General features: G+C 45.5%; 1 protein-coding gene across 3 annotated transcripts in view; it reads left to right on the top strand.

The window, feature by feature from the left end:
- Positions 1 to 21,984, top strand: part of LOC141073651 (A-kinase anchor protein 17B-like) — a 111,224-nt gene extending 89,240 nt beyond the window's left edge. For all 3 annotated transcript variants that reach the window (XM_073560971.1, XM_073560972.1, XM_073560970.1), the window contains exon 5: positions 17,881 to 21,984. In XM_073560971.1, the coding sequence (XP_073417072.1) occupies positions 17,881 to 19,449 (1,569 nt within the window). In that variant the 3' untranslated portion in view covers positions 19,450 to 21,984. The remainder of the gene's footprint in view (positions 1 to 17,880) is intronic.
- Positions 21,985 to 27,612: the final 5,628 nt, after the last annotated feature.

Raw genomic sequence — 27,612 nt, 5'->3', positions numbered from 1 at the left:
CTGTGTGATGAGATCTGCTCTCTGTCTCTTGAGGGTTTTTTTATACCCGAGGCATGTGATCTATTTTTAGATTCACTCAGTGTTTCAGTCCACACTCACAGCCTTTCCCTATCTACCTTTGAAGTCAACAAACTGTAGAGTACAATACACAATTAGCATATGACCACACAATAAACAAAGATAAACACACACTATGTAGAAGTCACTATTACAGACTTGCACAGTATGTCAGTTTGCATTCTGTCTTCTTGACCCACCAGAAATAAACACTTAAATCCACAAGCCAATATACAGAAAAAAAGTCAATTCTTCTTGGTTTGCCAAAAACATTGTCGTCTGGGTAAATAAGATATACTCTGGTTTCTTCACAATGAGATTTTGATATTTTGTGGTTTGCTATGTCAGGCATGAAGTTTAAGGATTTGTTCAACAAACTTTTTTGGGGGGTGATTTTAAAATATTAAAACGATACATACTCTCCTTCCTTCCTGCACTCTGCGGAACCAGTATCGGCTGTTCCAGAGATCAGCACCAGTTTCAGAAGCAATGTCTGTTCCATTCAAAAGTCACATAACCCCTACATCATGTAACTGGATGCAATCAGTTGACTGTCATGTTTCACTAACAACACGCTCTTCTAATCCCCTGATCGCTGCAGCTGAACAGAGCAGACTATTGCAGCAGTCTGAACTGTTTCCGCAGGGGTGCTGGAAGGTGAGTACGCCTGCATCTAAACTCAGAAAAACAAAAATAATTCTCAAAAGTATTGGAAAAATACAGTGGGTACGGAAAGTATTCAGACCCCTTTAAATTTTTCACTCTTTCGTTCATTGCAACCATTTGGTAAATTCAAAAAAGTTCATTTTTTTTCTCATTAATGTACACTCTGCAACCCATCTTGAATGAAAAAAAAAAACATAAATGTAGAAACTTTTGCAAATTTATTAAAGAAAAACTGAAATATCACATGGTCATAAGTATTCAGACCCTATGCTCAGACACTCATATTTAAGTCACTTGCTGTCCATTTCCTTGTGATCCTCCTTGAGATGGTTTTACTCCTTCATTGGAGTCCAGCTGTGTTTAATTAAACTGATAGGACTTGATTTGTAAAGACACACACCTGTCTATATAAGACCTCACAGCTCACAGTGCATGTCAGACCTCATGAGAATCATGAGGTCAAAAGGAACTGGCCTAGGAGCTCAGACAGAATTGTGACAAGGCGCAGATCTGGCTAAGGTTACAAAAGAATTCCTGCAGTACTCAAAGTTCCTAAGAGCACAGTGGTCTCCATAATCCTTAAATGGAAGAAGTTTGGGACCACCAGAAGTCGTCCTAGACATGGCCATCCAGCCAAACTGCGTAATCGTGGTAGAATAGCCTTGGTAAAAGAGGTAAAGAAGAACCCCAAGATCACTGTTGCTAAGCTCCACAGGTGCAGTAGGGAGATGGGAGGAAGTTCCACAAAGTCAACTATCACTGCAGCCCTCCACCAGTTGGGCCTTAATGGCAGAGTGGCCCTACGGAAGCCTCTCCTCAGTGCAAGACATATGAAAGCCCCCATAGTGGTTGCTAAAAAACACATGAAGGCAGTGGCGGATTAAGTGGACTATGGGCCCGGGGCTGTTCATAAAACCTGGGCCCCTGTACCCCCCTTCCCACCTGAGCGCTGCGGTCCCCGTGCGGGAATTGACAGCCGTACAGACCGCAGCACTTGGTTTGCTGCGGGTCCATACGGAAAACCCGCCACCATTCCACCACGTGTGGACATGGCCTAAAAAGACGTTGCACATAAGCTGTAGGCCTACGGCCAATACGCACAAAATCGCCCAACGTGATCCTGGCCATAAGGGATCCACTTTAATGTCCCCACTTTAATTTGAAGTCCCCTTACTTCATCCATTGCAGTCCCCTATCACCCACTCACTTCATCTGCAGTGCCGCTTCATCATTTGCAGCCCCTTATCCCCCCTTCCATTTTATCATGTGCAGTCCCCTTCCCCCCCAACTTCATGTGCAGCCCCACTCCCCCATCATCATGTGCAGTCCCCCTTACCCCCAATTCATCATGTGCAGTCCCCCTTACCCCCAATTCATCATGTGCAGTCCCCCTTACCCCCAATTCATCATGTGCAGTCCCCCTTACCCCCAATTCATCATGTGCAGTCCCCCTTACCCCCAATTCATCATGTGCAGTCCCTCTTACCCCCTATTCATCATGTGCAGTCCCACTTACCCCCCCTTCATCATGTGCAGCCCCACTCACCCCCCTTCATCATGTGCAGCCCCACTCATCCCCCCTTCATCCTGTGAAGCCCCCACTCACCCCCTTCATCCTGTACAATCCCAGTCACCCCCTTCATCATATACAGCCCCCAGTCACCCCCCTTCATCATATACAGCCCCCAGTCACCCCCCCTTCATCATATACAGGCCCCAGTCACCCCCCTTCATCATATACAGGCCCCAGTCACCCCCCTTCATTGTGTACAGCCCCCACTCACCCCCTCCCCCATTTAATTCATTTTATAAATAAAAAAAAAAATAAAAAAAGTTCCCCATACTTACCTCACAGCCGGCTCGCTCCCCAGCAGCGCCTCTGCTTTCAGCATCCTCCGGGACATGTCGGCGCGTGCACGATGACGTCATCGCGCACGCCCGTCATCTGACCCGGAAGTACAGCCGGAGCTGAGCAGCCGTCAAGGTGACGGCCGTGCACAGCTCCCGGCCCCTCATAGAATGTGACGCGGGCGGCTGTCTGCTGCCGGCGGCGTCACAGCACAGGGCACGGCCGGCCCTGTACAGGTGCTGGGGGAGCGGTCCGGGGGGCATTTGCCTCTCTGCCACCCGGCCCAGCCCGCCCCAGCCCCTGCCTCTGGGCCCCCAAAAAACCTTGGGCCAGGGGCGACCGCCCCATCCGCCCCTATTAAGATCCGCCATTGCATGAAGGACTCCCAGACTATGAGAAATAAGATTCTCTAGTCTGATGAGACAAAGATAGAACTTTTTGGTGATAATTCTAAGCCTTATGTGTGGAGAAAACCAGGCACTGCTCATCACCTGCTCAATACAATCCTAACAGTGAAACATGGTGGTGGCAGCATCATGCTATGGGGGTGTTTTTTCAGCTGCAGGGACAGGACGACTGGTTGCAACTGAAGGAAAAATGAATGCGGCCAAGTACTGAGATATCCTGGATGAAAACCTTTTCCAGGATGCTCTGGACCTCAGACTTGGCTGGAAGGTTCACCTTCCAACAAGACAATGACCCTAGGCACACAGTAAAATAACAAAGGAGTAGCTTCAGAACAACTCTGTGACCATTTTTGACTGTCCCAGCCAGAGCCCTGACCTAAACCCAATTGAGCATCTCTGGAGAGACTTGAAAATGGCTGTCCACCAACATTCACCATCCAACCTGACAGAACTGAAGAGGATCTGCAAGGAAGAATGGTAGAAGATCCCCAAATCCAAGTGTGAAAAACTTGTTGCATTGTAAGGGAGGGACAGGACTGTAGTCATGACCTGAACATCTGCCATATCCATGTCTAGTCCTTCCCCTACAGAAAAATGTTCTCTTCTCTTCTGCATGCCTGCATCTCCAGAATCCGCTTCCTCTGGGCACTTCCCAGGCAATAACGGTTCCTCTTCCAGGCGACCTCCAGCAATGGAGACACAGTCCGAGTCAACTTTAACACTTTCTTTACTGAGTATTTCACACATCCACAGTTGGTACATTGTGACATTTGCTTGTTTCCTCATCTTTCCCTTTCTGGCTGTCACTTCTGTGCAGTACATGCCCGAACCAGACCTACCTAGACTGCTCCCCAGTTCCTTCCTGGCCTAACCTAGCCATGATGACAATTCCTTCTGACTCGAAATCATCAGCCACCAGGTTTGTTTGCCTCTGGTAAAGCATCCGACCCATCTGTGTCATGGTCACGTGTGACTGGACACACCGCCTCCATTAGGGCGAATTTATATGACACGCGTGACCCTGAATACACCGCCTCCAGCAGGGCGAATTTAAATAATAGAACGTGCAGCCCGATACACCGCCTGCAGCAGGCAAATTTCAGTAGTACACGTATGTCTGGATACACCGCCTCCAGCAGGGTGAATTTCAGAATAAAAGGGAAAACCAGGAAAACAATTACAATAGTGGCCCTGCGAAAGGGAACGGGGACGTGGAGACCTCCTGCACTCCCCTGAGTCAGTGTCTCTACACTCCTAACGATCCCTAGGCCGGTTCCGCACCAGGCGCCGATCAGAATACCTGAAATCCCTAGCTCGCCCTGAATCAATCCCTTACTAGTGAAGTGGACGGTGCAGAAACTAATCCCACCACTGCACTAAAACACACATTGAGGAAAGTGACAAACAGGGAAACACCACTTAGCTTTGCTCTGTTGCTAATGCTCCAAGCAACAGAGTCCGACACCTGAGTGCATCTTTTCCTCCAACCGGATCCAACACCTGAGTGCAGTTTTCCAGCAACAGAGTCCCGCATCTGAGTGCAGTTTTCCAGCAACAGAGTCCCGCATCTGAGTGCAGCTTTCCAGCAACAGAGTCCAGCATCCAAGTGCAGCTGTCCAGCATTTGAGTGCAGCTCTCTTCCAGCAACAGAGTCCAGCATCTGAGTGCAGCTTTCACCATAGCTGCCACTCCATCAAGCTTTGCAAGAACTCTTCACTGACACCATAGCTGCCACTCCACTAAGCTTTGCAAGAACTCCTCACTGACACCATAGCTGCCACTCCACCATGCTTTACAAAATCTCCTCGCTGACACCATAGCTGCCACTCCTCCAAGCTTTGCCAGAACTCCTCGCTGACACCATAGCTGCCACTCCAGGATTCTGACTGAGCTGCCAGGAACTCTCTCTAGCTCCTTCCTTCACCAAGGATAGTTGGAAAACACCAATATCACCAACAGTGAGTGAGAACACCTGACACATCTTTATAGTTAGGAGCCAGAGTCTCACACCTGTTAGAGATTCCTGTGCAATAACGCTCACCACCACCGGGGGCAAACTAACCCTTGTGCAGCAGCATATGGGGGGTATTTATGAAGCATCTTCTTGGGCCAGCATTAACCCTTGTGCAGCAGCATATGGGGGTTTTTATCTATGGAGCATCTTCTTGGACCACCATTAACCCTAGGCTTATATGCGAGTCAATAAGTTTTCCCAGTTTTTTGTGGCAAAATTAGGGGGGTTGGCTTATACACGGGTCGGCTAATACACGAGTATATACGCTATTTCTATGTAGCAATACTGCAGACGTTTATCATAAACATTATCACTTGGCTATATACTTTGTACACAATAACACAGAAGGGACAATCTGAGGAAGGGAAGCAAGAAAGACATCATATCTCATTCCATTACACTATCATTCCCAGGAAGACTCATGAGTGTACTAACTCTAAAGGGTTCTTCTACTCAATACTGAGCAAAGGGTCTGAATACTTGTGACCATGTGTTATTTCAGTTTTTCTTTTTTAATAAATTTGCAAAAATTTCTACATTTCTGTTTTTGTCAGTCAAGATGGGGTGCAGCGTGTACATTAATGAGGAAAAAAAATTAACTTTTTTAATTTACCTAATGGCTGCAATGAAAGAGTGAAAAATTTAAAGGGGTCTGAATACTTTCCGTACCCACTGCGGCTGTACGCAGCGTTCAGTCCGCAGCAAATCCTGATGTATTACGCTACGTGAAAACATACCCTTTATAGCCAAGCTTTAAAAAGGAAAACTAAAATATCATACCTTACCTGTTAAGTGAGAACAAACAAACTCAACAGTGGATAACGAACCTGGAGTCACAAAAAGAGTCTGGTTACAAAGTTACATAGAAAACTTAACATGTAGGCTTGCAAATAGTGATTAGGGATGTCAATCAAAAATACAATATAGTTACCAATCCATCAAGACCTGAACACGTTTCCCCAATGGAGTGATGATGCAGGGATGTCATGCTGTATATTTTTCTATGTAATATGATAGCAGCATGAGGTAGGGATAGAGAACCTGATTCCAGCAATGTATCACTTACTTGATTGAGTGCAGCAGTTGTGATAGAATCCCTGTTTTCTCTGCTGCAGATCAAGGAGAACGCAGAATGATGAGCTGTGTATAACCTCACCCACACCACTGACAGATTGAGATCTCAGCTGCTAGCCTCCTGTGACCCCCTGCTCCACCGCAGCCCCATCCTTCCCGGAAAGCTACCGTAAAATAAGACAATAAGACACACCATTATAGTAAAAAAATGTTTTCCTATTTTCCTCTTCAAAATTTGGAGTGCGTTTTATCCTCCGCAAAATACAGTATATTTATACATGTTAGGCCTCTTTCAGACATCCGGTGTCAGGGGTCCGGCGGCCTGCGGCGAATAGCAGGGCCGCCGGATCCGGCCTGCAGCGGTGACACCGGATGTACATGCGGCCCCTGATGCGGCTTGGAGGACATTTAAAGGAGCCGCAGCACCGGGGGTCGAGAGAGCCAGCCGGAGAGAGATCGGGAGGCGAGAGAGCAGCCAGAGAGACAGCGGGGGACAAGAGAGCAGCCGAAGAGAGAGCGGGGGACGAGAGAGCAGCCGAAGAGAGAGCGGGGGACCAGAGAACAGCCGAAGAGAGAGCGGGGGATGAGAGAGCAGCCAGAGAGACAGCGGGGGACGAGAGAGCAGCCAGAGAGACAGAGGGGGACGAGAGAGCCAGCCAAAGAAAGGTATGGAGCGTAGAGAGAGAGAGAAGGGGAGGGGGAGAGAGAGAGAGAGAGAGATGCGCGCCGGGCACTTGTGGGGTTAAAACTCATAGTGCCCGGGCATGCGCAGTTGAAAAAGCCGGTCCGGCGCTGCAAAAAAACGTTGCAGCCAACGTTTTTTGCAGACGCCGGACGGCGCATGTTTGCCGTATCCGGCAAAACCCGGAGGCGCCGCATGTCCATCCGGCATGATGTGGCGATCATTATATTCTATGTGAAAAAACCGGATCCAATTCCGGATCCGGTTTACACAAATTTCGCCGCATCTTGCCGGATTTAAAAAAACGGATGTGTGAAAGTAGCCTAAATGAAATCTTTTTAAGGCGTCTTTTTTTTTTTTTTTTTTTTTTTTTTTTTTTTTTTCCTAAGCTAAACAACACCAACGTTTCCAACTTCTCATCATATCAGAGGCCATCCATCCCTTACATACTTTGTTCAGAACTTTTTTTTTTAGCCACTAAAAATATAAGAAAAAACCCTTAGACACTTGGTATGACCATAAACCTTTTAACTCAGGGAAGGATATTGCCACCCAATGAATGCCATAAAAAGGAAATCCATAAATCAATTGTGATTAGTATCACTCAAAACTACAACTGCAACTAAAACCCATAAGGTTATGTCAAACAAGAAAAAGTAGAGAAAAATACAAAAGGGTTATTAAAAAATTGCCAGGTCTTGAAAGGATTGAAGTAGACAGTTGGGCTACTGTGCCATTCACACACACAACTGAAAATGTGCTAAATGTGTTTTCCTTATAGGGGTCTTCTGACACCACTCCAGTGTTTTGTTTTTTTTATTTATTGCAATGCTGGAGTGGTGCTACTAACACAAGGTGCCTACACCTAGTCTTATACTTACCCACCCCCGTCTTCAGCTCTTTCTGACGCCGCTCCGTTCCCGCACCGATACCTTGTAACCACAATTTCTGACTAATTGGAAGTCAGAGATAATGGTCACAAATTCTCAATGCAATTGTCAATTCTTTGACAGCCTTGTTCTGGCCTTGTTCTGCCTTACATAGATTTACATAGAGTAGTGACTTCTGGATCACCCAGCAAACACTGGAGCGATCCAGCCGGTCACAGACTGCTAGAGACCGACCGGATGTTGATTTTTAATTTTTTGTAACCCCACAATAGTATAAGCAGTATGCAAAATAGGAGGCAGGTCAGTGAGGGATCAATGACCTGTCATAAGCCATAAGGATGACAACTTAAGCAGAGCACCACATAAAGACCCCCGCCCACAGGCCACCACAGTGCACGAGCATATCATTAACTCAAAACTGAAAATAAAGATTAAACAACAACCACAAGATGGATTTCATCACCAGATATCATTTTAATCAGTATAACAGTTCCCACCTGATAGTGCCTATAGTTTGCTGAGCAAAATTGTGATAACCGATTCACTTTAATGATTCTGCCTAGCTGGGGTAGACCGGGGGGCAATGAGGCAAGTGCCCCCTGGGCCTCTCCCCCAGCAGCTGTGCAGTGCCACCTGTTACTTCTTTGGCGCTGGTTGATGGCCATCACTTTAACAGACACAGCCACACAGTGCCAAGGCCCACTTGCTGTTGGGGTCACTGGCATGCATGGGGCACATGAGTCAAAGTGTCCCCCTTGTGCTTTAAACTGTTTGAAATATTTACTTCTCCATCTTCCTCCGCAGTTCCTGTCTCTTCCACATCTTTTGACTCTGTAACGTCTCAGGGAGCAGGGTGCGATGACGTCAATACAGCGCATCCTCTGTCCTGAGCACTGCAGAGAGACAGAAGTCGCTGAGCGGACCGGCCCTGCGGCGGGAAGAGGGAGAGATATTTGATTATTTTTTTAAGTATGGAGCATTATATGAGGCCCATTCTGTACATAAAAGTATATGGGGCATTGGAACCCATTATACTGTATGGACTGGTGCCCATTAGTCTGTCTGAAGCATTATATGAGGCCATTATTCTGTATGAAGCATTATATGGAGCCCATTCTGTATAGAGTATTATATGAGGCATTGGGGCCCATTATACTGTCTGGGCCATTATATGGGGCCCATTATTCTGTCTGGAGCATGTTATGTGGCCCATTCTGTATAGAGCATTATATGTGGCCCATTCTGTATGGAGCATTATATGGGGCCCATTATGTATAGAGTATTATATGAGGCATTTGGGCCCATTATACTGTCTGGACCATTATATGGGGCCCATTATTCTGTTTGGAGCATTGTATGAGGCTATTATTCTGTATGGCACATTATATGGGGCCCTTTCTGTATGGCACATTATATGGGGCCTATTCTGTATGAAACATTATATGGGACCCATTCTGTATAGAGTATTATATGCGGCATTGAGGCCCATTATACGGTCTGGACCATTATTCTGTATGGAGCATTATATGAGGCTTATTATACTGTATGGAGTAATATATAGGGTCAATTATTCTGTATGGAGCATTATACTATATGGAGCCAATTATATACTGTATGGACCAATATTTGGTGCTCATTATGCTGTATGGAGTAATATATGGGGCTCATTATTCCATAATGAACATTATATGGGGCTCATTGACTGTATGGAGCAATATATGGAACCCATTATACTATATAGAGGACTGTGTGGTGCCCATAATGCTGTATGGAGGACTATGTGGTGCCCATAATGCTGTATGGAGGACTATGTGGTGTCCATATTACTGTACGGAGAACTCTGTCGGAGGAAATTGACTTTTGTAAAGGGTACACTGCTAAGGACAGTTTCTTCTCATGGGGTACATTTATCAATATTCCGTTTACCTCTAATACTACAGGTACTGAAACCTGTTGACCCTCAGTCACCTGAATCACCTCTGTTGTATGGTATTGTAGAATTTGCAATAATTATCACTCATGTAATGTAATAAGTAAGAGAAATCATTGGAATTGTGCTATACTTATATTTCTCTGCCGTATCTGTGCATCATGAATTGTGGTATGTGTTAAGTGGGCCCACTGAGGCTCTTTTGCCCGGGACTCACGAAAACCTGGAGTCGTCCCTTTGTGTCTGTGTGTGCATGTGTTTATGCATGTGTGCATGTCTGCGTTTATGATTGTGTGTATATGCATATACAAGGGCTTCTCACAAAATTAGAATATCATCAAAAAGTTAATTTATTTCAGTTCTTCAATAGAAAAAGTGAAAATTATATAATCATTACAAACAGTGATCTATTTCAAATGTTTATTTTTGTCAATGTTGATGATTATGGCTTACAGCCAATGAAAACCCAAAAGTCATTATCTCAGTAAATTAGAATAATTAACAAAAAACACCTGTAAAGGCTTCCTAAGTTTTTAAAAAGGTCCCTTAGTCTATTTCAATTTTCATTCATGGGGAAGACTGCTGACTTGACAGACAAATATCCAGAAGGCAGTCATTGACACACTCTCTACAAGGAGAGTAAGCCACAAAAGGTCATTGCTAAAGAAGCTGGCTGTTCAGAGTGCTGATTCCAAGCATAATTATGGAAAGTTGAGTGGAAGGAAAAAGTGTGGTAGAAAAAGGTGAACAAGCAACCGGGATAGCCGCAGCCTCTAAAGGATTGTTAAGGACGGCTATTCAGAAATTTGGGGGAGATTCACAAGGAGTGGACTGCTGCTGGAGTCATTGCTTCAAAAGCCACCACACACAGACGTATCCAGGACATGGGCTACAAGTGTCGCATTCCTTGTGTCAAGCCACTCATGACCAATAGACAACGCCAGAAGCGTCTTACCTGGGCCAAGGAGAAAAAGAACTGGACTCTTGCTCAGTAGTCCAAGGTGGTGTTTTCAGATTAAAGTAAATTTTGCATTTCATTTGGAAATCAAGGTCCCAGAGTCTGGAGGAAGAGTGGAGAGACAGCTTGTTGAGGTCTAGTGTGAAGTTTCCACAATGAGTGATACTTTGGGGAGCCATGTCATCTGCTGGTGTAGCTCCACAGTGTTTTATCAAGACCAAAGTCAGTGCGGCCATCTTCCAGGAAATTTTAGAGCACTTCATGCTTCCCTCTGCTGGCAAACTTTTTAAAGATGGAAATTTAATTCGCCAGCAGGACTTGGCACCTGTCCACACTGCCAATAGTACCAGTACCTGGTTTAGAAACAACAATATCATTGTGCTTGATTGGCCAGCAAACTCGCCTGACCTTAACCCTATAGAGAATCTATGGGGCATCATCAAGAGGAAGATGAGAGATTCCAGACCCAACAATGCAGATGAGCTGAAGGCTGCTATCAAAGCAACCTGGGCTTCCATAACACCTCAGCAGTGCCACAGGCTGATCGCCTCGATGTCACGCCGCGTTGATGCAGTAATTGATGCCAAAGGAGCCCCGACCAAGTATTGAGTGCATTTACTGAACATACATTTCAGTAGGCCAACATTTTGGATTTTAAGATAAATTTTTAAGCTGGTGTTATAAAGTATTCTAATTTACTGAGATAATGACTTTTTGGTTCTCATTGGCTGTAAACCATAATCATCAACATTAACCGAAATAAACACTTGAAATAGATCACTCTGTGTGTAATGACTATATAATGAGTTTCACTTTTTGTATTGAAGAACTGAAATTAACTTTTTGATATTCTAATTAGTGTGAAGTGTGTGTGTGTGTGTGTGTGTGTGTGTGTGCGTGTGTGTGTATGTATATATGTGTATGTGTGTGTATATATATATATATATATATATATATATATATATATATATACATACACTCACTGGCCACTTTATTAGGTACACCATGCTAGTAACGGGTTGGACCCCCTTTTGCCTTCAGAACTGCCTCAATTCTTCGTGGCAGAGATTCAACAAGGTGCTGGAAGCATTCCTCAGAGATTTTGGACCATATTGACATGATGGCATCACACAGTTGGCGCAGATTTGTCGGCTGCACATCCCTGATGCGAATCTCCCGTTCCACCACATCCCAAAGATGCTCTATTGGATTGAGATCTGGTGACTGAGGAGGCCATTTGAGTACAGTGAACTCATTGTCATGTTCAAGAAACCAATCTGAGATGATTCGAGCTTTATGACATGGCGCATTATCCTGCTGAAAGTAGCCATCAGATGTTGGGTACATTGTGGTCATAAAGGGATGGACATGGTCAGCAACAATACTCAGGTAGGCTGTGGCGTTGCAACGATGCTCAATTGGTACCAAGGGGCCCAAAGAGTGCCAAGAAAAAATTCCCCACACCATGACACCACCACCACCAGCCTGAACCGTTGATACAAGGCAGGATGGATCCATGCTTTCATGTTGTTTACGCCAAATTCTGACCCTACCATCCGAATGTCGCAGCAGAAATCGAGACTCCTCAGACCAGGCAACGTTTTTCCAATCTTCTACTGTCCAATTTCGATGAGCTTGTGCAAATTGTAGCCTCAGTTTCCTGTTCTTAGCTGAGAGGAGTGGTACCCAGTGTGGTCTTCTGCTGCTGTAGCCCATCTGCCTCAAAGTTCGACGCACTGTGCGTTCAGAGATGCTCTTCTGCCTACCTTGGTTGTAACGGGTGGCAATTTGAGTCACTGTTGCCTTTCTATCAGCTCGAACCAGTCTGCCCATTCTCCTCTGACCTCTGGCATCAACAAGGCATTTCCGGCCACAGAACTGCCGCTCACTGGATTTTTTTTCTTTTTCGGACCATTCTCTGTAAACCCTAGAGATGGTTGTGCGTGAAAATCCCAGTAGATCAGCAGTTTCAGAAATTCTCAGACCAGCCCTTCTGGCACCAACAATCATGCCACGTTCAAAGGCACTCAAATCACCTTTCTTCCCCATACTGATGCTCGGTTTGAACTGCAGGAGATTGTCTTGACCATGTCTACATGCCTAAATGCACTGAGTTGCCGCCATGTGATTTGGCTGATTAGAAATTAAGTCTTAACACACAGTTGGACAGGTGTACCTAATAAAGTGGCCAGTGAGTGTATGTATTTATGTAAGCATGTGGATGTGTGCATGCATCTATGTGTGCGTGTATATTTGTGTGTATGATACTGTAATTGTAAAGAATAAGAAAATAAACCAGACTCTTTAAAAGGGTTATTCGATTGTGAGAACAGGGATCTGCAGTCTTGTCCTGAATGGAGGAGAGTTGTGCAGACTTTGCCTCAGCTCTCTTCATAGTCTATAGAGCTGCTGAGTGCTGCACTCGGCTATTTCCATCAGATCCTTAGACAATAAATAGAGCAGACGTCAAGCATACTCCCCACCAATCCATTCATGGCTGAGCTGCAGAGTCCTGTTCTCAGGATTGCTGGGGCTCCCAGTGGTCAGTCCCTCAAAAGTCAGTAAGTTATCCCTTATCAGGATTGGGAATAACTTGATTTATTTTGAAAATAACCCTTTATCAAATACCACATGGTATAGATACCAGGCATATAATTTAATATATATACATGGTTTGGCTCAGCAGGACCGAATCCTAATGGAGATATACATCACCATCTTGGTAAAAAAATATAAATACGTATATTTTCAGAGGTGTGGTGGGCCCAAATAGAACTTTTGCTATAGTGCCCTGTGAACTCTATGTAGGCCCCTGCTTGCACGGCGGTGATAGTGAAAGGATTCCGGCCTGTTGCTCAGAACCCAAGGCTAGATTGTCCTCATCATAAGTGGCATGCCGGGCAGGGAGGGGCCCCAAGCTGTCAGTGGCCGCTCCTGCTACGTACTGTATGTGTGCATGTCTGTGTCCGCTCCTGCTACGTACTGTATGTGTGCATGTCTGTGTTTTGTACGTGTGCACGTCTGTGTACTCTGTGTGCATGTCTGTGTATTGTGTGTGCGTGTGTGTGCGCGCATGTCTTCGGATTGTATGTGTGCGTGGCTGCGTATTGTGTGTCTGCATATTGTGTGTGTCACAATCCATTTTTGGATTCGTGGTAGCTCTGGTTCCACTATGTTTTAAATGTAGCTTTTTTCCTTTCAGGCCAGCAGGGGTTAATGTCAGTTTCCCCTGCTGGCAGCCTGCAGAGTTGCTAGATAAGCTGATGTGGGTGGTGACAACTCCCACCATCATTTAAATCATCACCTGATGTATCAGCTGACTTCTGGTGATAGTTTCTCTATGGAGATCAGCCTTGCAGATGCAGCTCTCTGTTGTTAGCTACTTCTGGAGTTTGGAGTCCTGTTTCTCTGTCATCTGCGGTTTGGAGCTTAGCAGCAGAGTCAGGATCTAAGTTATGTTTTTACCTTGTCTGTCTTGTAATTGTCACTACCGCTTGTGGTGTTCCATCTGCAGTGGTGAGGTTAGTGCCCTTGCCGGCCAGTGCACTAGCCAGGGCAGTGTTAGGTGACAGTAGGTTCTTGATGGCGGTGGGGGGGAAGGACGCGCTTAAGGCATTAGGGGAGTGCAGGGTCAGGCTCAGGACTGAGCAGGTAGTGACCAGCCCTCAATTCCTATCAGTAGGGCCTTCCTCTCCCCATTTCCTTCCAGTTGTGTGTGTCATGCCATTCACTAACCAACCCCACCCGTTGGGTCGCTATATATATCGTGACATTGTATGTGTGCATGTCTGCGTACTGTGTGCGCGCATGTCTGCGTACTGTGTGCGCGCATGTCTGCGTACTGTGTGCGCGCAGGTCTGCGTACTGTGTGGTCTGCGTACTGTGTGGTCTGCGTACTGTGTGGTCTGCGTACTGTGTGCGCGCAGGTCTGCGTACTGTGTGCGCGCAGGTCTGTGTATTGTGTGTGTAAACAGGTTGCGAGATGCAAAGGAGGCAGAGTAAAGGCCCCGTTACACATAACGATGTCCCAGCGATCCCACCAACGATCCGACGTGGATGGGATCGCTGGGACATCGTTAGGCTGATCGCTGGTGAGCTGTCACATAGACAGCCCCTCCAGCGATCAGGACCAGCGAGCAAGCTGGTTTCCTGTGTAAACAGCGGGTATTTAAGAGCCACGCGGCTCTTGGATACCCGCTGTTTACCCTGGTAACCAGCGTGCACGCTGGTTTCCAAGGTAAACAGCAAGTAACTAAGAGCCGCGCGGCTCTTAGATACCAGCTGTTAACATTGGAAACCAGCGTCCAGCATCGCTGGTCTCTCGCTGCCACACGCAGCGATGTGCGCTGGCCAGCGGGAGACCAACGATCAAAAAACGGCCCAGGACGATTGAGCGCGATCAGCGATACCCGGCAGGGGGGCCGGTCGTGGATCTATGTCACACAGCGATGTCGCTGGCGAGATTGCTGTGGCGTCACAAAATCGGCGATCTCGCTGGCGATATCACTGTGTGTGACGGGGCCTTAAGGGTTAACAAATGTAACAGTTTAACAGGGTTGATAAGCTCCTTGCAGGGAGATAGATAGTTAAAGGTGAAAAGCAAGTGGAGAATAATAATCCAATTAACAAACTTGTCATGTCCTTTATATTTCTCCACCGTAGATGATCCAGTGGGGGTTGTAACACTAGCAATAGCAGGAGAGATGTCAACAGATGGGGTCCCTCAAACGATGATCCGTCTTCTGGCGGCAACGGGCAGTCTCCAGTTTTACCCGTTGAGCTCCTAGTCCATGAGCCTGTGCAGCCAAAGCAAAAAGTGCCGCAGCAATCCCGGGGTTTAGCGTGGGCTGATGTGTATCAGATGGTAGAGGGCCGCAATCTACTGTCCTTTACCCGGCCCTCGCTTCTCCGCACATGCACAGTACTCAGTCACTGGGCGCATGGCGCACTCTACTCTCACTGTCCTGCTAGTGGTGCTTGGAGCCGTCAATTGCAGCCCGTTGCAACGCCAGTGCTCGGGGTCCGGAGCGCACTGCTCAATCTGCTGTACTCTACCTGATGGTGGGAAACTGTCTCACTCCGAGCGCTTTTCCCTTGGTTTCCGATTCACCCGGGCCCCCTACTTCCGGGTCATGGGACCTGTCCAGTCCCCTATTCCTTCCCCCGGGCAACAGGGGACCAGCCTCGGCAGCTCCGGAATCGGCTCAGTACAGGTACCCGCAGCCCGGTCTTCCTCCTTACATGTGCATATATATGTCTGTGTATTGTGTGTGTGTGCGCATGTCTGCGCATTGTATGTGTGCAGGTCTGCGTACTGTTGCGTATGCGCAGGGCGGTGTACTCTTACGTGTGCGCATGGTTGCGTACTATTACGTGTGCACGTGGCTGTGTTCTGTTGTGTGTGCGCATGGCTGCATATTGCTTGTGCGCATGGCTGCGTACTGTATTTTTGTAAGATGCTTGTATGTAATAATTGTGGTGTGTATCAACAGTCGTGTGTTTGGGGCACATTTATTTAATCTATAAGTACTGGTTCACATCTGTGTTGGGGATTTCCATTTGTCTTTCCATGTTTAGGATCAGACAAGTTATATTAACCCCTTTGTGCACCTTAACATATTTATGTCACCATAGGGATGTGCTTGTATGGAGCGTGTTCCTGAGCTGAGCCTGCTCTATACCAGGCAGATGTTGGCTGTGATACTAAGCAGGCATCTGCCTGTAACAGCAGTGATCAGAGCTAGCTTTGATTGATACTGTTTTAAGTACTTAAATGCCCTTGTCAATCACTGACAGCAGCATTACGATAGCACGATGGCTGGTGCCTGCAGTCACCAGCTCCCATCGGCCACTTGTGACGCAATTGCAGAATTTTGATGGGTTGCCATGTATTGCTGACATTTTGATAGTTTTATGAAGTCCGACTTGAGATTCAGTTCCTTGGAAGATGTCACAAAGTGCCGGAATATTAATACATCATGCTCACTTTGTAGTGTGCGGTGACTGTAATGGTTTCTTGCACTGACCCTATAACAAGAAGCGGAGTGTCGGCAGGGGGAATAAAATGTAATTTTCTCCCTGTAGCCAATACTTTTCTAATACGCAGGCTAACCAAGCTTTAAACACTCTTTACCTGCAGATTAACCCTATATCTGCATATAAATAGAATTTCTCGAGGTGACAAGTTCCTTTTAAAGAGGTGTCCAGTACACTTGTGGGATTTAACTGACTCCTAACATTGCGTAATGTACTATTAGAATTTGGATGTTTTCGCGCACTCTGCGCTCGTCACATTACCGCTCCATATGCAATGTGCATAGAGACAATCGCTTGCCACCTGCTTTGTTTTATGCTTCTCTCATTACTTCAGTTGAGAAAAGTAGAAAAGAAAGGTTGGCACGTGATTGTAAGCAAACCGCTTAAGGAGCGGCGATGTGACGAGCGCACAGAGTGTGAAAATAAGTGAATCCTAAAACCAAATCAGAAAATGAGTATATATTTTTGAAGGTATAAATGAAGTTTCCTAAGGTTTATTTATTTTTTGTAAGTGTTGTGCAAAAGGACCTCACTATATAACTTTACTATAGTGTTTTTGTCATCACAAATTAGGCAAAACTATGATAATTTGCAGTTTCCAAGCCACATACTTGAGCTTGTATGTATGTAGTAAGCTCCTTTTTGGTACTGTACTTAAATAGTAGGCACAGTTTTGTTTCTGTATCTATGCAGTAAGCTTGGTTCTGCTATTGTAACAATGTAGTAAGCGCCGTTCTGTTCCTGTATCTATGTAGTAAGCGCCGTCCTGTTCCTGTATCTATGTAGTAAGCGCCGTTCTGTTCCTGTATCTATGTAGTAAGCTCCGTTCTGTTCCTCTATCTATGTAGTAAGCTCCGTTTTGTTCCTGTATCTATGTAGTAAGCGCCGTCCTGTTCCTGTATCTATGTAGTAAGCGCCGTTCTGTTCCTGTATCTATGTAGTAAGCTCCGTTCTGTTCCTCTATCTATGTAGTAAGCTCCGTTTTGTTCCTGTATCTATGCAGTAAGCTTGGTTCTGCAGTTGTATCAATGTAGTAAGCTCCTTTCTGTTCTCATATCTACAGCACGTACCTGCATCCGTTATTTTGAAAGTCTTTTACTTCTGTTGCTTTAACGTAGAGGCCAAAGATAGTCTAAAGGTGGTCTGCCACAACTCGTGGGCCACTGCTTTGTGATCGTCACTGCTGCCTAATGTCATATTCAACATTGGGGTTGTGACTATTGCTTTAAATAGTCCGATAAAATTACAAATATAATGTTTACCTCATGTGCAATTAATGTATCAAAGTAACCATATATCTATATTTTGTCTCTTAAGGATTTGGTTCAGGTCAATAAACTTGAAGAAGAGCAAATGAATTGTGAATTTGCTGGCCTCAGTGACTGTTCTGTGTCCACATACTCTGAGAACAGTAAGGTTATGTCATTACTTTTCTCCGAGGAGGAAAACAATCACCACGAAACTGAAATTTGGACTAAAGAAGAAATGGACGTTACGATGCGCCAACAGGAAATAAAAAAGGATTCAATAACTGAAAATCAGATAGCACCTGAGGAGGAGCTTTACATGGAGGACGAATCATATGAAGAATCAGATACAAAAATGACTTCTCATAATCAACGGATTTTTAAACTACCAAAAGATGATCCCATTAACAGATCTTCTAAAAAAAAGAAAATTTACGAAACTGATGAATTTATTAACTACCTCTTAAATTACTACCATTATCCAGAGTATGCCAGATTATTTTTGGAAACCAAAGATAATCCGAGTAACCCATGGTGCCGGAGAGTGGTCCAGTGTAAAGGAAACAGATTCCAGGTAAAACTCCAGAACCTTAATGGGCATTTTGCAGAAATGAACTTTATGCCGGAGTTGGAGGAAGAAACAGAAGATAATGGCGGTAAATGGGAAGCCCCCGTTAAAGAGTCAGAGAAAAATTCACAAGTTCCTCTAGTTGGGGGAAAAGAGGCTGGAGACCCTTACAGGCTTCTTGTTGAGAGTGAACATGAAGTTCCAGTGACTATAACAGCAAAGTCTCGTTTAGGTAAGCCCTGTAAGCGGTCACATAAAAAAACATGGGATGATGAGGAAGATAGCCTTAGTTCGGTGTCCAACAGTGAACTAAAGGAAGTGCTGGAGAAGATAAGTAGCACATCCGAATACTTTAGTGAAGATTTTAGTGAGACTTCAGGGAAGCAGACCAATATCAGAAGAGCCTCAAGAAAGCAGCGAAGAATGAAACAGCTGAAAAAATTAAAACGCTATAGTGTTTCTGGGCATCCTCAGTTCCGCCACCATGAAGACCTTTTGGATCACCTACTAAATTCATATTGCCACCGACTGAAAAAACAACATTCACAGTGTAAACTGACTCATCCCCACAAAAAGAAGCCGGCTTTACAATTTGACTCTAAATCAACTACCTCTGATTCGGATACAGAGTCTAAAATTCGGGCAATGTGGAAAAGAAAAAGGTCAAAGTTAAAAAATCGCATCTGCCTTTTGGAAGGGAAAAAAATCAATAAAGAATTTTACTCAAGCTCTGAAAGTGAGAGCAGCTCAAGTGAGTCTCATCAGCACAGAGGAAACATCTGGCACCACCACCATAAAGGCAAGCCAAAGCGTAAGGTACACAAGGCAGGGGGGTCTGATACTAATGAAAAAACCTCGAGACAGTGGGATTACTGTTTTGCAGAAGATGTTTCAGAGTCTGCTGAACATGAAGAGTCCACATGGGATGCAGACGAAACTCAGACTAGCTGTAGTCTAAGTTCTAGCCATCAAAAGGCAGAAAACAAGCAACTTAGTGGTAAAGCAAAAAGTTCCTACTCAGATTACTGGGATTGGGAGCAACACTTCTACAAGGATAAATGTAAAAAATAGAATTTAGATAAATTGTCTAGAAACAAAAAGTTAGCATGAAATAAGTATAAGAACCATTACGTAGTGCAGGGGTGCCCAACCTGCAGCCTGGGTTCCACATGCGGCCCTCAGTGCCTTATGCCTTTTCTACCTGTCCTCCATTGCCGGGGTCAGCGTATATCGCACATCACTCGGATGATATCCGAGTGATGTGCGTTGTCTCACTCGCACCCATAGACTTATATGGGTGCAAGTGAGCCGAGACTCGGACAAGTGTCGGAGACAATCGCAGCTGTGATTTCACTCGCATGTTGAAAACAGCCGAGAAAAAAACGGAGATGAGAGCTACTTCATGGATGAACACTGGTCCGAGTGCTATGCGATGTTTTATCGCAGAGCACTCGTCCGTATTCCTTGCAAGTGTGACTCAGGCCTAATACTGACCGTGGTTCAGGCAGCATTAATCTAATAACAGGTTCCCCTTTAACATTAGCAGAAAACTAAATGGCTGTGGACAGTCCAGTGGTTAATTATTAATAGCTGCACAGTTTGTGGAAAATTATATTTTCAATTTTAGAGAAAATGCACATAAAAATTAAAGGGTATCTATACTTTTGCACTGTTATTGGTGTATTGTATCTAAAATATAAAAAAATGCAAAGTAGCAAACAAAAAGTCCTGCCATTTGCCATTTTGTATATACAGTAGCCTTCCTATGCAGAATTATATGGTAGCGGACTACGCATTGTGCCTGTATCTAAAACTCTGCTCACCACAGCAGTCATTTTGAGGCAAAATTGGCAAGTTGCTCGGTGTTTTGTCCAACTCACTTGTTGTCTTGTCCTTACAGCCAAGTAGCCAAAAGATGGAAAAAGAGTGTTTGCGAAATCAGTCTGCTACAGCAACCTTGGAGACACATGGGTGTGCATAGATGCCATATTAAAAGGGCGGATTATTTTAGATCTATTGAAGCAATAAAAATTGGGTGTAAAAATAGACATATCCTTAAAATATGAAATACATAATCAATGTTTCATGATCTGATAAAAAAAGCAGCATTTCCAATCTAATGACGGAGCATGATCGTAAAACCATCACAGGAGACTCCGGCTAATAAATGAACTTGGTTCACAAGTCTGCAAATCGCATACCTACAGTCCCGATGCGACCCACGTGCAATACAGGGGAAGCATACAGACTGCATACTTTTCATTTCAGCCCTGACAAACCCTTTAACACTTTGGTAAAGTTGCATCACATCAGGTTTAAACACGTTCATCCCTTTAGGGCTTGTGCACACCCATTATGTGCTATCAAGGATAGCAGTACACATGATATTCCATGGTGCTGTGCACGCCTGATTTTTTATTTTTTTTTTCCTTTGGACCGAGTGGTTTGAGGAAAAAAATTGGAGACATGTCCAGTTCGAAGGTCAGATCAAAATCGGCAATGCAAGTCTATGGGTCTGTGAAAACATTGGATCACACTCGGATGACATCCAAGTGCGGTCCAATTTTTACGGACAGATGGAATAGAGAAAGGGTCAAGAAACGTTTTTGAAACTCTCCATTTCTGAGAAAATCGGATGCTACTTTGATCAGAATAATTGGACTGTTTTTCTCAGATGGAGGTGAAAATGGTCGTATGACCCTATCAGGGTCGGACTGGCCCACCATAGGATTTTCCGGTGGGCCCATGAGCTGGCACTGTCTTCCGGCTGATCGGAACAGTTTTCCCTTCAGTACCCAACATGAACTGCAGTCTGTTGTGGAAGAGAGATTCACCGACGGCTGCACCGCTCTCCCTGGTTGTTCCAGGTGTGGTAAAGGAGTAATAAGGATCCACAGGATTGATCAGCGTTCTGTTGGGTACGAGAAGTGAGCTGCAGTCTGCAGCAGGAGATTCAGTGATGTGTGCGCTGCTCTTTTGGGATGTCTAATGCTTGGGCAGAGCAGTCAGCATGATGCGGTAGCACGCGACCTGCAATCACGTCGGCAGTGTAGACGTATTAGTGCTAATAATTGGTGTCTCCACTTACTTGTGGTCAGATGCATGCCAAATTCAGGTACCCTCTTTCTGGAGATAGATGATGATGGACCCCCTTCTGGACATTTTAGTCAAATCTTAAGAATAGGCCATCATTGTCTCTTGTGAAAAGCCCTTTAACCTTTTATAGTTTTTGCATATAATGTATTTCTTAAATGTCAAAATAGTTTTTAGGATCACTAGAGGATTTGGCATTAACAAGAGTACAAAGATGACAGACTTAGGGCGCCTTCATTAGGTTCTTCCGTGATGCATTGTTATAAGAGGTACGAATACTCTTTCCGTTATTCGGTACTCGCATAGCAATGAATGTAGAGAGCTGGTGCAAGCTTCTTCTCTGAACCCACTAGTGGTCAAATGGGTTCCACCTCATGGACCTGCACTTATCAGACATTTATGGTACATCCTATGAAATTACCATCTCACATGAGGTGACGTCAGTCATCCACCTTTTGTCCACTTGTGAAAAAAAAATCTGAAAAATAAAAGCATTTGCTATGGTGACCCTGACCCATGTCCGAAGGGTTGAAATCTGTTATGAATGTCATTACAAAAATATACAAATGACGGAAATGCTTCTTGAATTCTCAATATTTTTTTCTCAGAGCCTCATCATCCTGGACAAGGCAATGCCTGGGCAATATTATCTGTGGTAGTCCGTGCCACAGTTTTTAAAAATTATGATCACTCCTGTCAAACTGAATGCCCAGTGGCAGAATACTAAATATTGGGGCACGAGCAGCCCACCTAACAATTTGTTATTCACTTTAACCTGTTTCAGAGTCGTATGCCGCCAGTTACGCAGAACGTCATCCAGTGCAGACATGTAAATATATTTCGGCCTAATGTGCATATATTGTTACAGTGTGCTTTCAGCAGAATACAATACTTTGTGGCTCACTTAGGTAATGTAGCTTTTAAAGACAATTCGCTAATGACTGTTTAGTACCAAAAAGCGAGTAAAATACAGTCAAGGAATCTGTTACATCTGCCTAAATAATAAGCACATGTAATTACGGTAGTAAGTCATGACCTTCTGTTGACTTTATAGCTATTTTCAGTTCTGTGTGATGAATATTAATGAGCTAGATGTGAAGTGTCATGTGTCCCATCGTCAGTACAGCACTACCCTGATAATGTGGTTACAACTATAGAGCCATAAAAAAACTTATTAAAAAAGCTATATAAAAAGACACTAAAGTTCTAAAACCTATTATACACACTTACCAAGACATCCTCTTCCTACTTGTGTTCTCCTATATCTTAGGGATATAATAATGTGCCCTAATAGGAATCTCTATTTTTCATGTGCATTACTGGAAAGGATAAAACACAGGGAAAATGACCAAACTGGAACAATTTTGTATCTAGCTGGGAAGCAACTTGCAGCAGGAGAAGTTTCGTACATTGTACCATTAAAGGACAAGCATGGGAAAGGCACCCATGCACATGAAAGCACCACTTCAGTGGGGTTTTATTTTACTTCAGCATTGGAGTGGTGCCATTAACGCATTACACTTATCAGCCACTGTCTTCAGTTGTTTCAGGTTCTGCTTTGGTCCCAAAACTTCTGACTCACAAGAAGTCAGGAGTAACGGTCACAAGCTCTCACAATAAATAAGTCTATGAGGGCCTAGTTCTGACTTGCACTGAATCGTGACTTCCAAATCACCCAGTATATACTGGAGTGATCCGGCAGGTCACATCCTGCAGAAGTCTACAGGAGTAGTGCAGATGAACGATGAAGACGGGAAGTATAATACTAGGGTCATGGGACTCATATTCGTGGTACCACTCCAGCAGAATAAAAAAAAATTGCTGGATTGGTGCTTTTACGCCAACCGGACCTGCCGAATTTGACTGGTCAGTTAAAGTAAATGGGGGCCTCCTGACTCTTCCCAATCAGATGTTCTTGGGGGACAGAAGAATCAGGCAGTTACAGTTTGAACACCCAATACAGGTGTTCACTAGGGACATATTCTGCTGTCTGGTGGCAGTTTTCTCTGCTTTCCCCATCAAAAACACATGAAAGCTCAGCCAAGAATTCATTTGTATGGGGGGAGAAAAGGAACATAGTAGTCAGGCAAACTACTCGTGTATGGGCAACATTCAATGATACTTGAAAGTTTTTTTAAACTCTTCAGAATTTTCCATAGATTTTCATAAATTTGAGTCAAAATACATTTTTTTTATTGAGGAAAAATGATCCACTATCACGTGAGCAAGAGGCAAATGTTGTGAACCTTTGCTGTTAGTGTCTGGTGTGACTGCCTTGTGCAACAATAATTAATAATAAATAATAATTAAGTAACAGAAATACGGCAGAAAACAGAGGAATAAAGTTATGAGAAGAAGCTTCATAGAAAGAGATTGAAATTACAGACGGCATTTAACCCTTTGGGAGAAAGTGGTTCCAGCACTTTATCGAGTAAATCCCACCAGAACTGTAGCAGGTTCCTACAATATCGTATTCTCCCAATGAAGATCTTCTATATAAGAGATTTTGCACGACATAGAGGATTTTTTTTATGTTGGTAGCTTTTCTTCCATGAACTGCTTGCTTCTTGTCCCTCCACAACATTTCCACAGGCTTAAAGGGAACCTGTCACCCCCCCCCCCAGGCGTTTTTAACTAAAAGAGCTACCTTGTGCAGCACTAATGCTGCATTCTGTCAAGGTCGCTCTTTTAGTTGGGGTCCCTTCCACCACTGAAAGAATCATTTTATAATTTGTCCCTCATACCTCTAGTTTGTCTGGGGGGCAGGTCTTTCCCCCCCCGGACACAGACGCCTCACAGCCATCAATCATTTCCTCCTTTTTTTCTGTGCGCCACCTCCTCAGCATTCAGTTATTTACCCGGCGCCTGCGCTGTAATCTTGTTTCTTGGGCATGCGCAGTTAGCGCTGCTCGTCCACTGAAATCACATGATGTCTTCCTTCTCGCACCTGCGTGGACGTGGGTCGCCCTCCCAGGGCCGTGGGGTACTCGGTACCGGGCCGGTATCAGTGGGACGTGTCACAGCAGCGGTGACCCGGACCGTGGCCCTGGGCGCCCAAGTAATAGGAAGATGTGAATAGTTCGTGACGCCACCTGTGGTGTTCGGCAAGTAGGATGTTCGGCTGACGCTGCATGCAGATCCTCTGGGGCTGGTGGTGTGTTGCAGCCTAGATGGTGTAGCTCCCCACAGGTGAAGCTGTAGCCCCAGGCAGCGTGGATGAAATGGAAGAGGAGAGGTGCAGGCGGTGTGGAGAATGGTACCCAGCTGATGCGGCGCTGAATGTGTTAGAGCACAAATAAATGGAGGACACCGGGGCTTGTAGTTCCAAAGCTTTACTCCCAGTCCGTTGTACACACACACAGGTGCCTGCCTCCGGGCCGTGTCCTCCAGGTCAGAGACTCAACCTCCGGGAAAGTTAGGATTCTCCCCTCCAACACTCCGCCAACATGTACCTTTCTGAACGACTCCTCTATAGCGCCTTAAAGTGTGAAGATCTTCTAGTACTGAGTTACACTGGAGTTCCGCCTGACCGATGTTCCCAAGAACTCTACTTGTATGGCAGACAGCTGTAGCCTGCTTCGGGGACTCCCTTCTCCTGATTCCCGGCTCTCTATCCAATTGCTGTTGTGCCCCAAGTCTTAGATGGGAGTAGTGCATTTACAGCCAACTACTCCACCGGTGTCTGCTGCAGAACCATAAGTGTCCATACAACCTCGGGGACCGGGCCCCAGCCTTGCGCTGAGAACCTATAGGCAGGGTTCCTCTTCTAACCCACGTCCTCTCTGTTCTCTCTACTCCCTCGTTCCGTACTTGTCCTTTCTTATGGAAGCTTAGATTTCAGTTCTACATCTTTCTCCTTTTCCTCTCCTGTGCCAGCTGGCTCAGATCACTGAGGCAGCTGCAGCACTCCTTCCTCCATCCCTTCTTCCATGGATCCTCACTCCTGTCTGAGTGACTTCCTACCCGACTGACCTTCTGTCAGACTGACCTGTCATCCTACACTTTCCCACTCTTTTATGTATTTAACTCCACCCACCTCCCAGCACAGCCAGTGTTCCAAGCAGGGAACCACCAAAGGTGCTCCGCTACTCTCTAAGCATGGAGCCGCAATGTGATTGTGCAGAACTACCCTGTTGTGTGGGGTGTGAGTGTTGGTGTGGAAAGGAGTTCCCACCTTACCCAGATGGTGGGGCACTACACCTTAGGAGAAGGTGCAGTACCTCTGTGGCGACTGAGCCTCAGGGGCGCCACATACCCCCCGTTAAACACAGCACGTCCGCGGGCTGCAAGGTAAGAAAAAGTTGACAGTACAGGAACACACAAACTTTTATAATGCTAAATAAACATTGCTTATACTATAGCTTCCCAATATGAGAGGCACTGTTTCTTAAACGTTGCAAACAATTCCTAATTACCTATCTAAAATTCTAAATCAAAAGTGCAAATCTTTACTTAATTCAAAGTGCTGTCATCTGTTACTCACTATCACTTCAGTATCAATACATTTCTTTCTTTTCACTGTCTCTTCTAGACTCTGGACGACAACCGTAAATTCCTGGTTCGTCACCTAAAATTTTCATTTCTTTATTCAAATTTCTCATCTTTACGTATCAAAACATTCTTACTTCAATATAAAAGCGATTTACTATCATAAGACACATTATCAAATATTTCACAGTAAAACTTTTCAAAAATTCTTGTAAGTGCTGGACACCGCTCCCAGCCGGGATCTCCTGCACTGTCCGTTGAGGTAGACTCTTTCTTCGAAAAGTGTCCTTATGTAAAACCAAGCGAGGTCACCTAAAGAGGCGCAAACTATTTACAATAAAGTTTGTGATGCACTCCAAGTTCATGATCACGGAAGTTCAAATTAGAAAACGCTGCCAATCAAAAACCAGGCAAGAAAAGTGCAAACAGGGAAAACATGATGAACAAAAGAAGGCACAACGGTGCAAATAAACCCTCCTGGGCAACAAGACTTATGTAGATTCTAGCTAGTTGTCCCCTCCTGGGGTTCTGGAAGCTGACTGGGAACTGCTACCAGACATGATACTTTGGGTGTCTTCATTCTGTTGCTGGTTACCTGCTATAGGGCACTGAAGCTGTGGTAAAGGGAACCCATGATGCATCTCAATGCCCAGCAATGGCTCCTCAATAGGTGGTTCCGCTGCTCTGGTACGAGGCCTAAAACCGAGGGATGCTGCAGCTTGTCGGCACTGATGGGCAACTACATGGGGACTTGGCAGCGAAGGGATCCCGAGATCACTTTCCCAAAGCGACCTAGACTCCTCTATTCCCCGAAGATGTCGAATTGTACGCGCCTGTTCCAGCCGTACCCTTCTCAATAGGGACCTCCTCCACCACCCCATCTCTGACTGACTAGCGCCCCCAGCGGACTCTTCCTACTGCCCCATTTCGAGTTGCCGCAAACCCGCCTCTGACAATGTAAATTCAGAGGGCAACCCATTAGGAGGGCCGGGGTATACACCTGGTGCCTCCCGGCGGTGCGGTCTCTGCTCTGGTGCAGCTGTAGTGGTAGTGGATGCTACCCAGTGGGACACTGGGGACGGCGGTGGAGCTAGCGGCGGCTCCGGATCCGCGGGGGTCTCTGTAGGGACCTGCGCAGCTGCGTCTGGTCCAGACGGGGGTTGCTTTTCCTCCGTTTCAGCTCCCTGGGTTGTGCACAACTCCGGTAGTAGCGGCAGGGAGGGGACAAGGTACGCTGCCGGTGGCATGGCAGTGGTTGCAGGCTCCACAGGACCCGCCTGGAAGAGGTCCGATGCAGCAGCGGCGGGTACCGATGTCGCGGGTACAGCGTGAAGATCTCCTAGTACTGAGTTACACTGGAGTTCCCCCTGACCAATGTTCCCAAGAACTCTACTTGTACGGCAGACAGCTGTAGCCTGCTTCGGGGACTCCCTTCTCCTGAGTCCCGGCTCTCTCTCCAATTGCTGTTGTGCCCCAAGTCTTAGATGGCTGTAAATGCACTACTCCCAACTACTCCACCTGTGTCTGCTGCAGAACCATAAGTGTCCATACAACCTCGGGGACCGGGCCCCGGCCTTGCGCTGAGAACCTATAGGCAGGGTTCCTCTTCTAACCCACGTTCTCTCTACTCCCTCGTTCCTTACTTGACCTTCT

Source organism: Dendrobates tinctorius, unplaced genomic scaffold (assembly GCF_039654945.1).
Source record: "Dendrobates tinctorius isolate UK_male_01 unplaced genomic scaffold, ASM3965494v1 ptg000309l, whole genome shotgun sequence".
NCBI classification, from domain to species: domain Eukaryota; kingdom Metazoa; phylum Chordata; class Amphibia; order Anura; family Dendrobatidae; genus Dendrobates; species Dendrobates tinctorius.
This window is presented reverse-complemented; position numbering and strand designations above follow the sequence as displayed.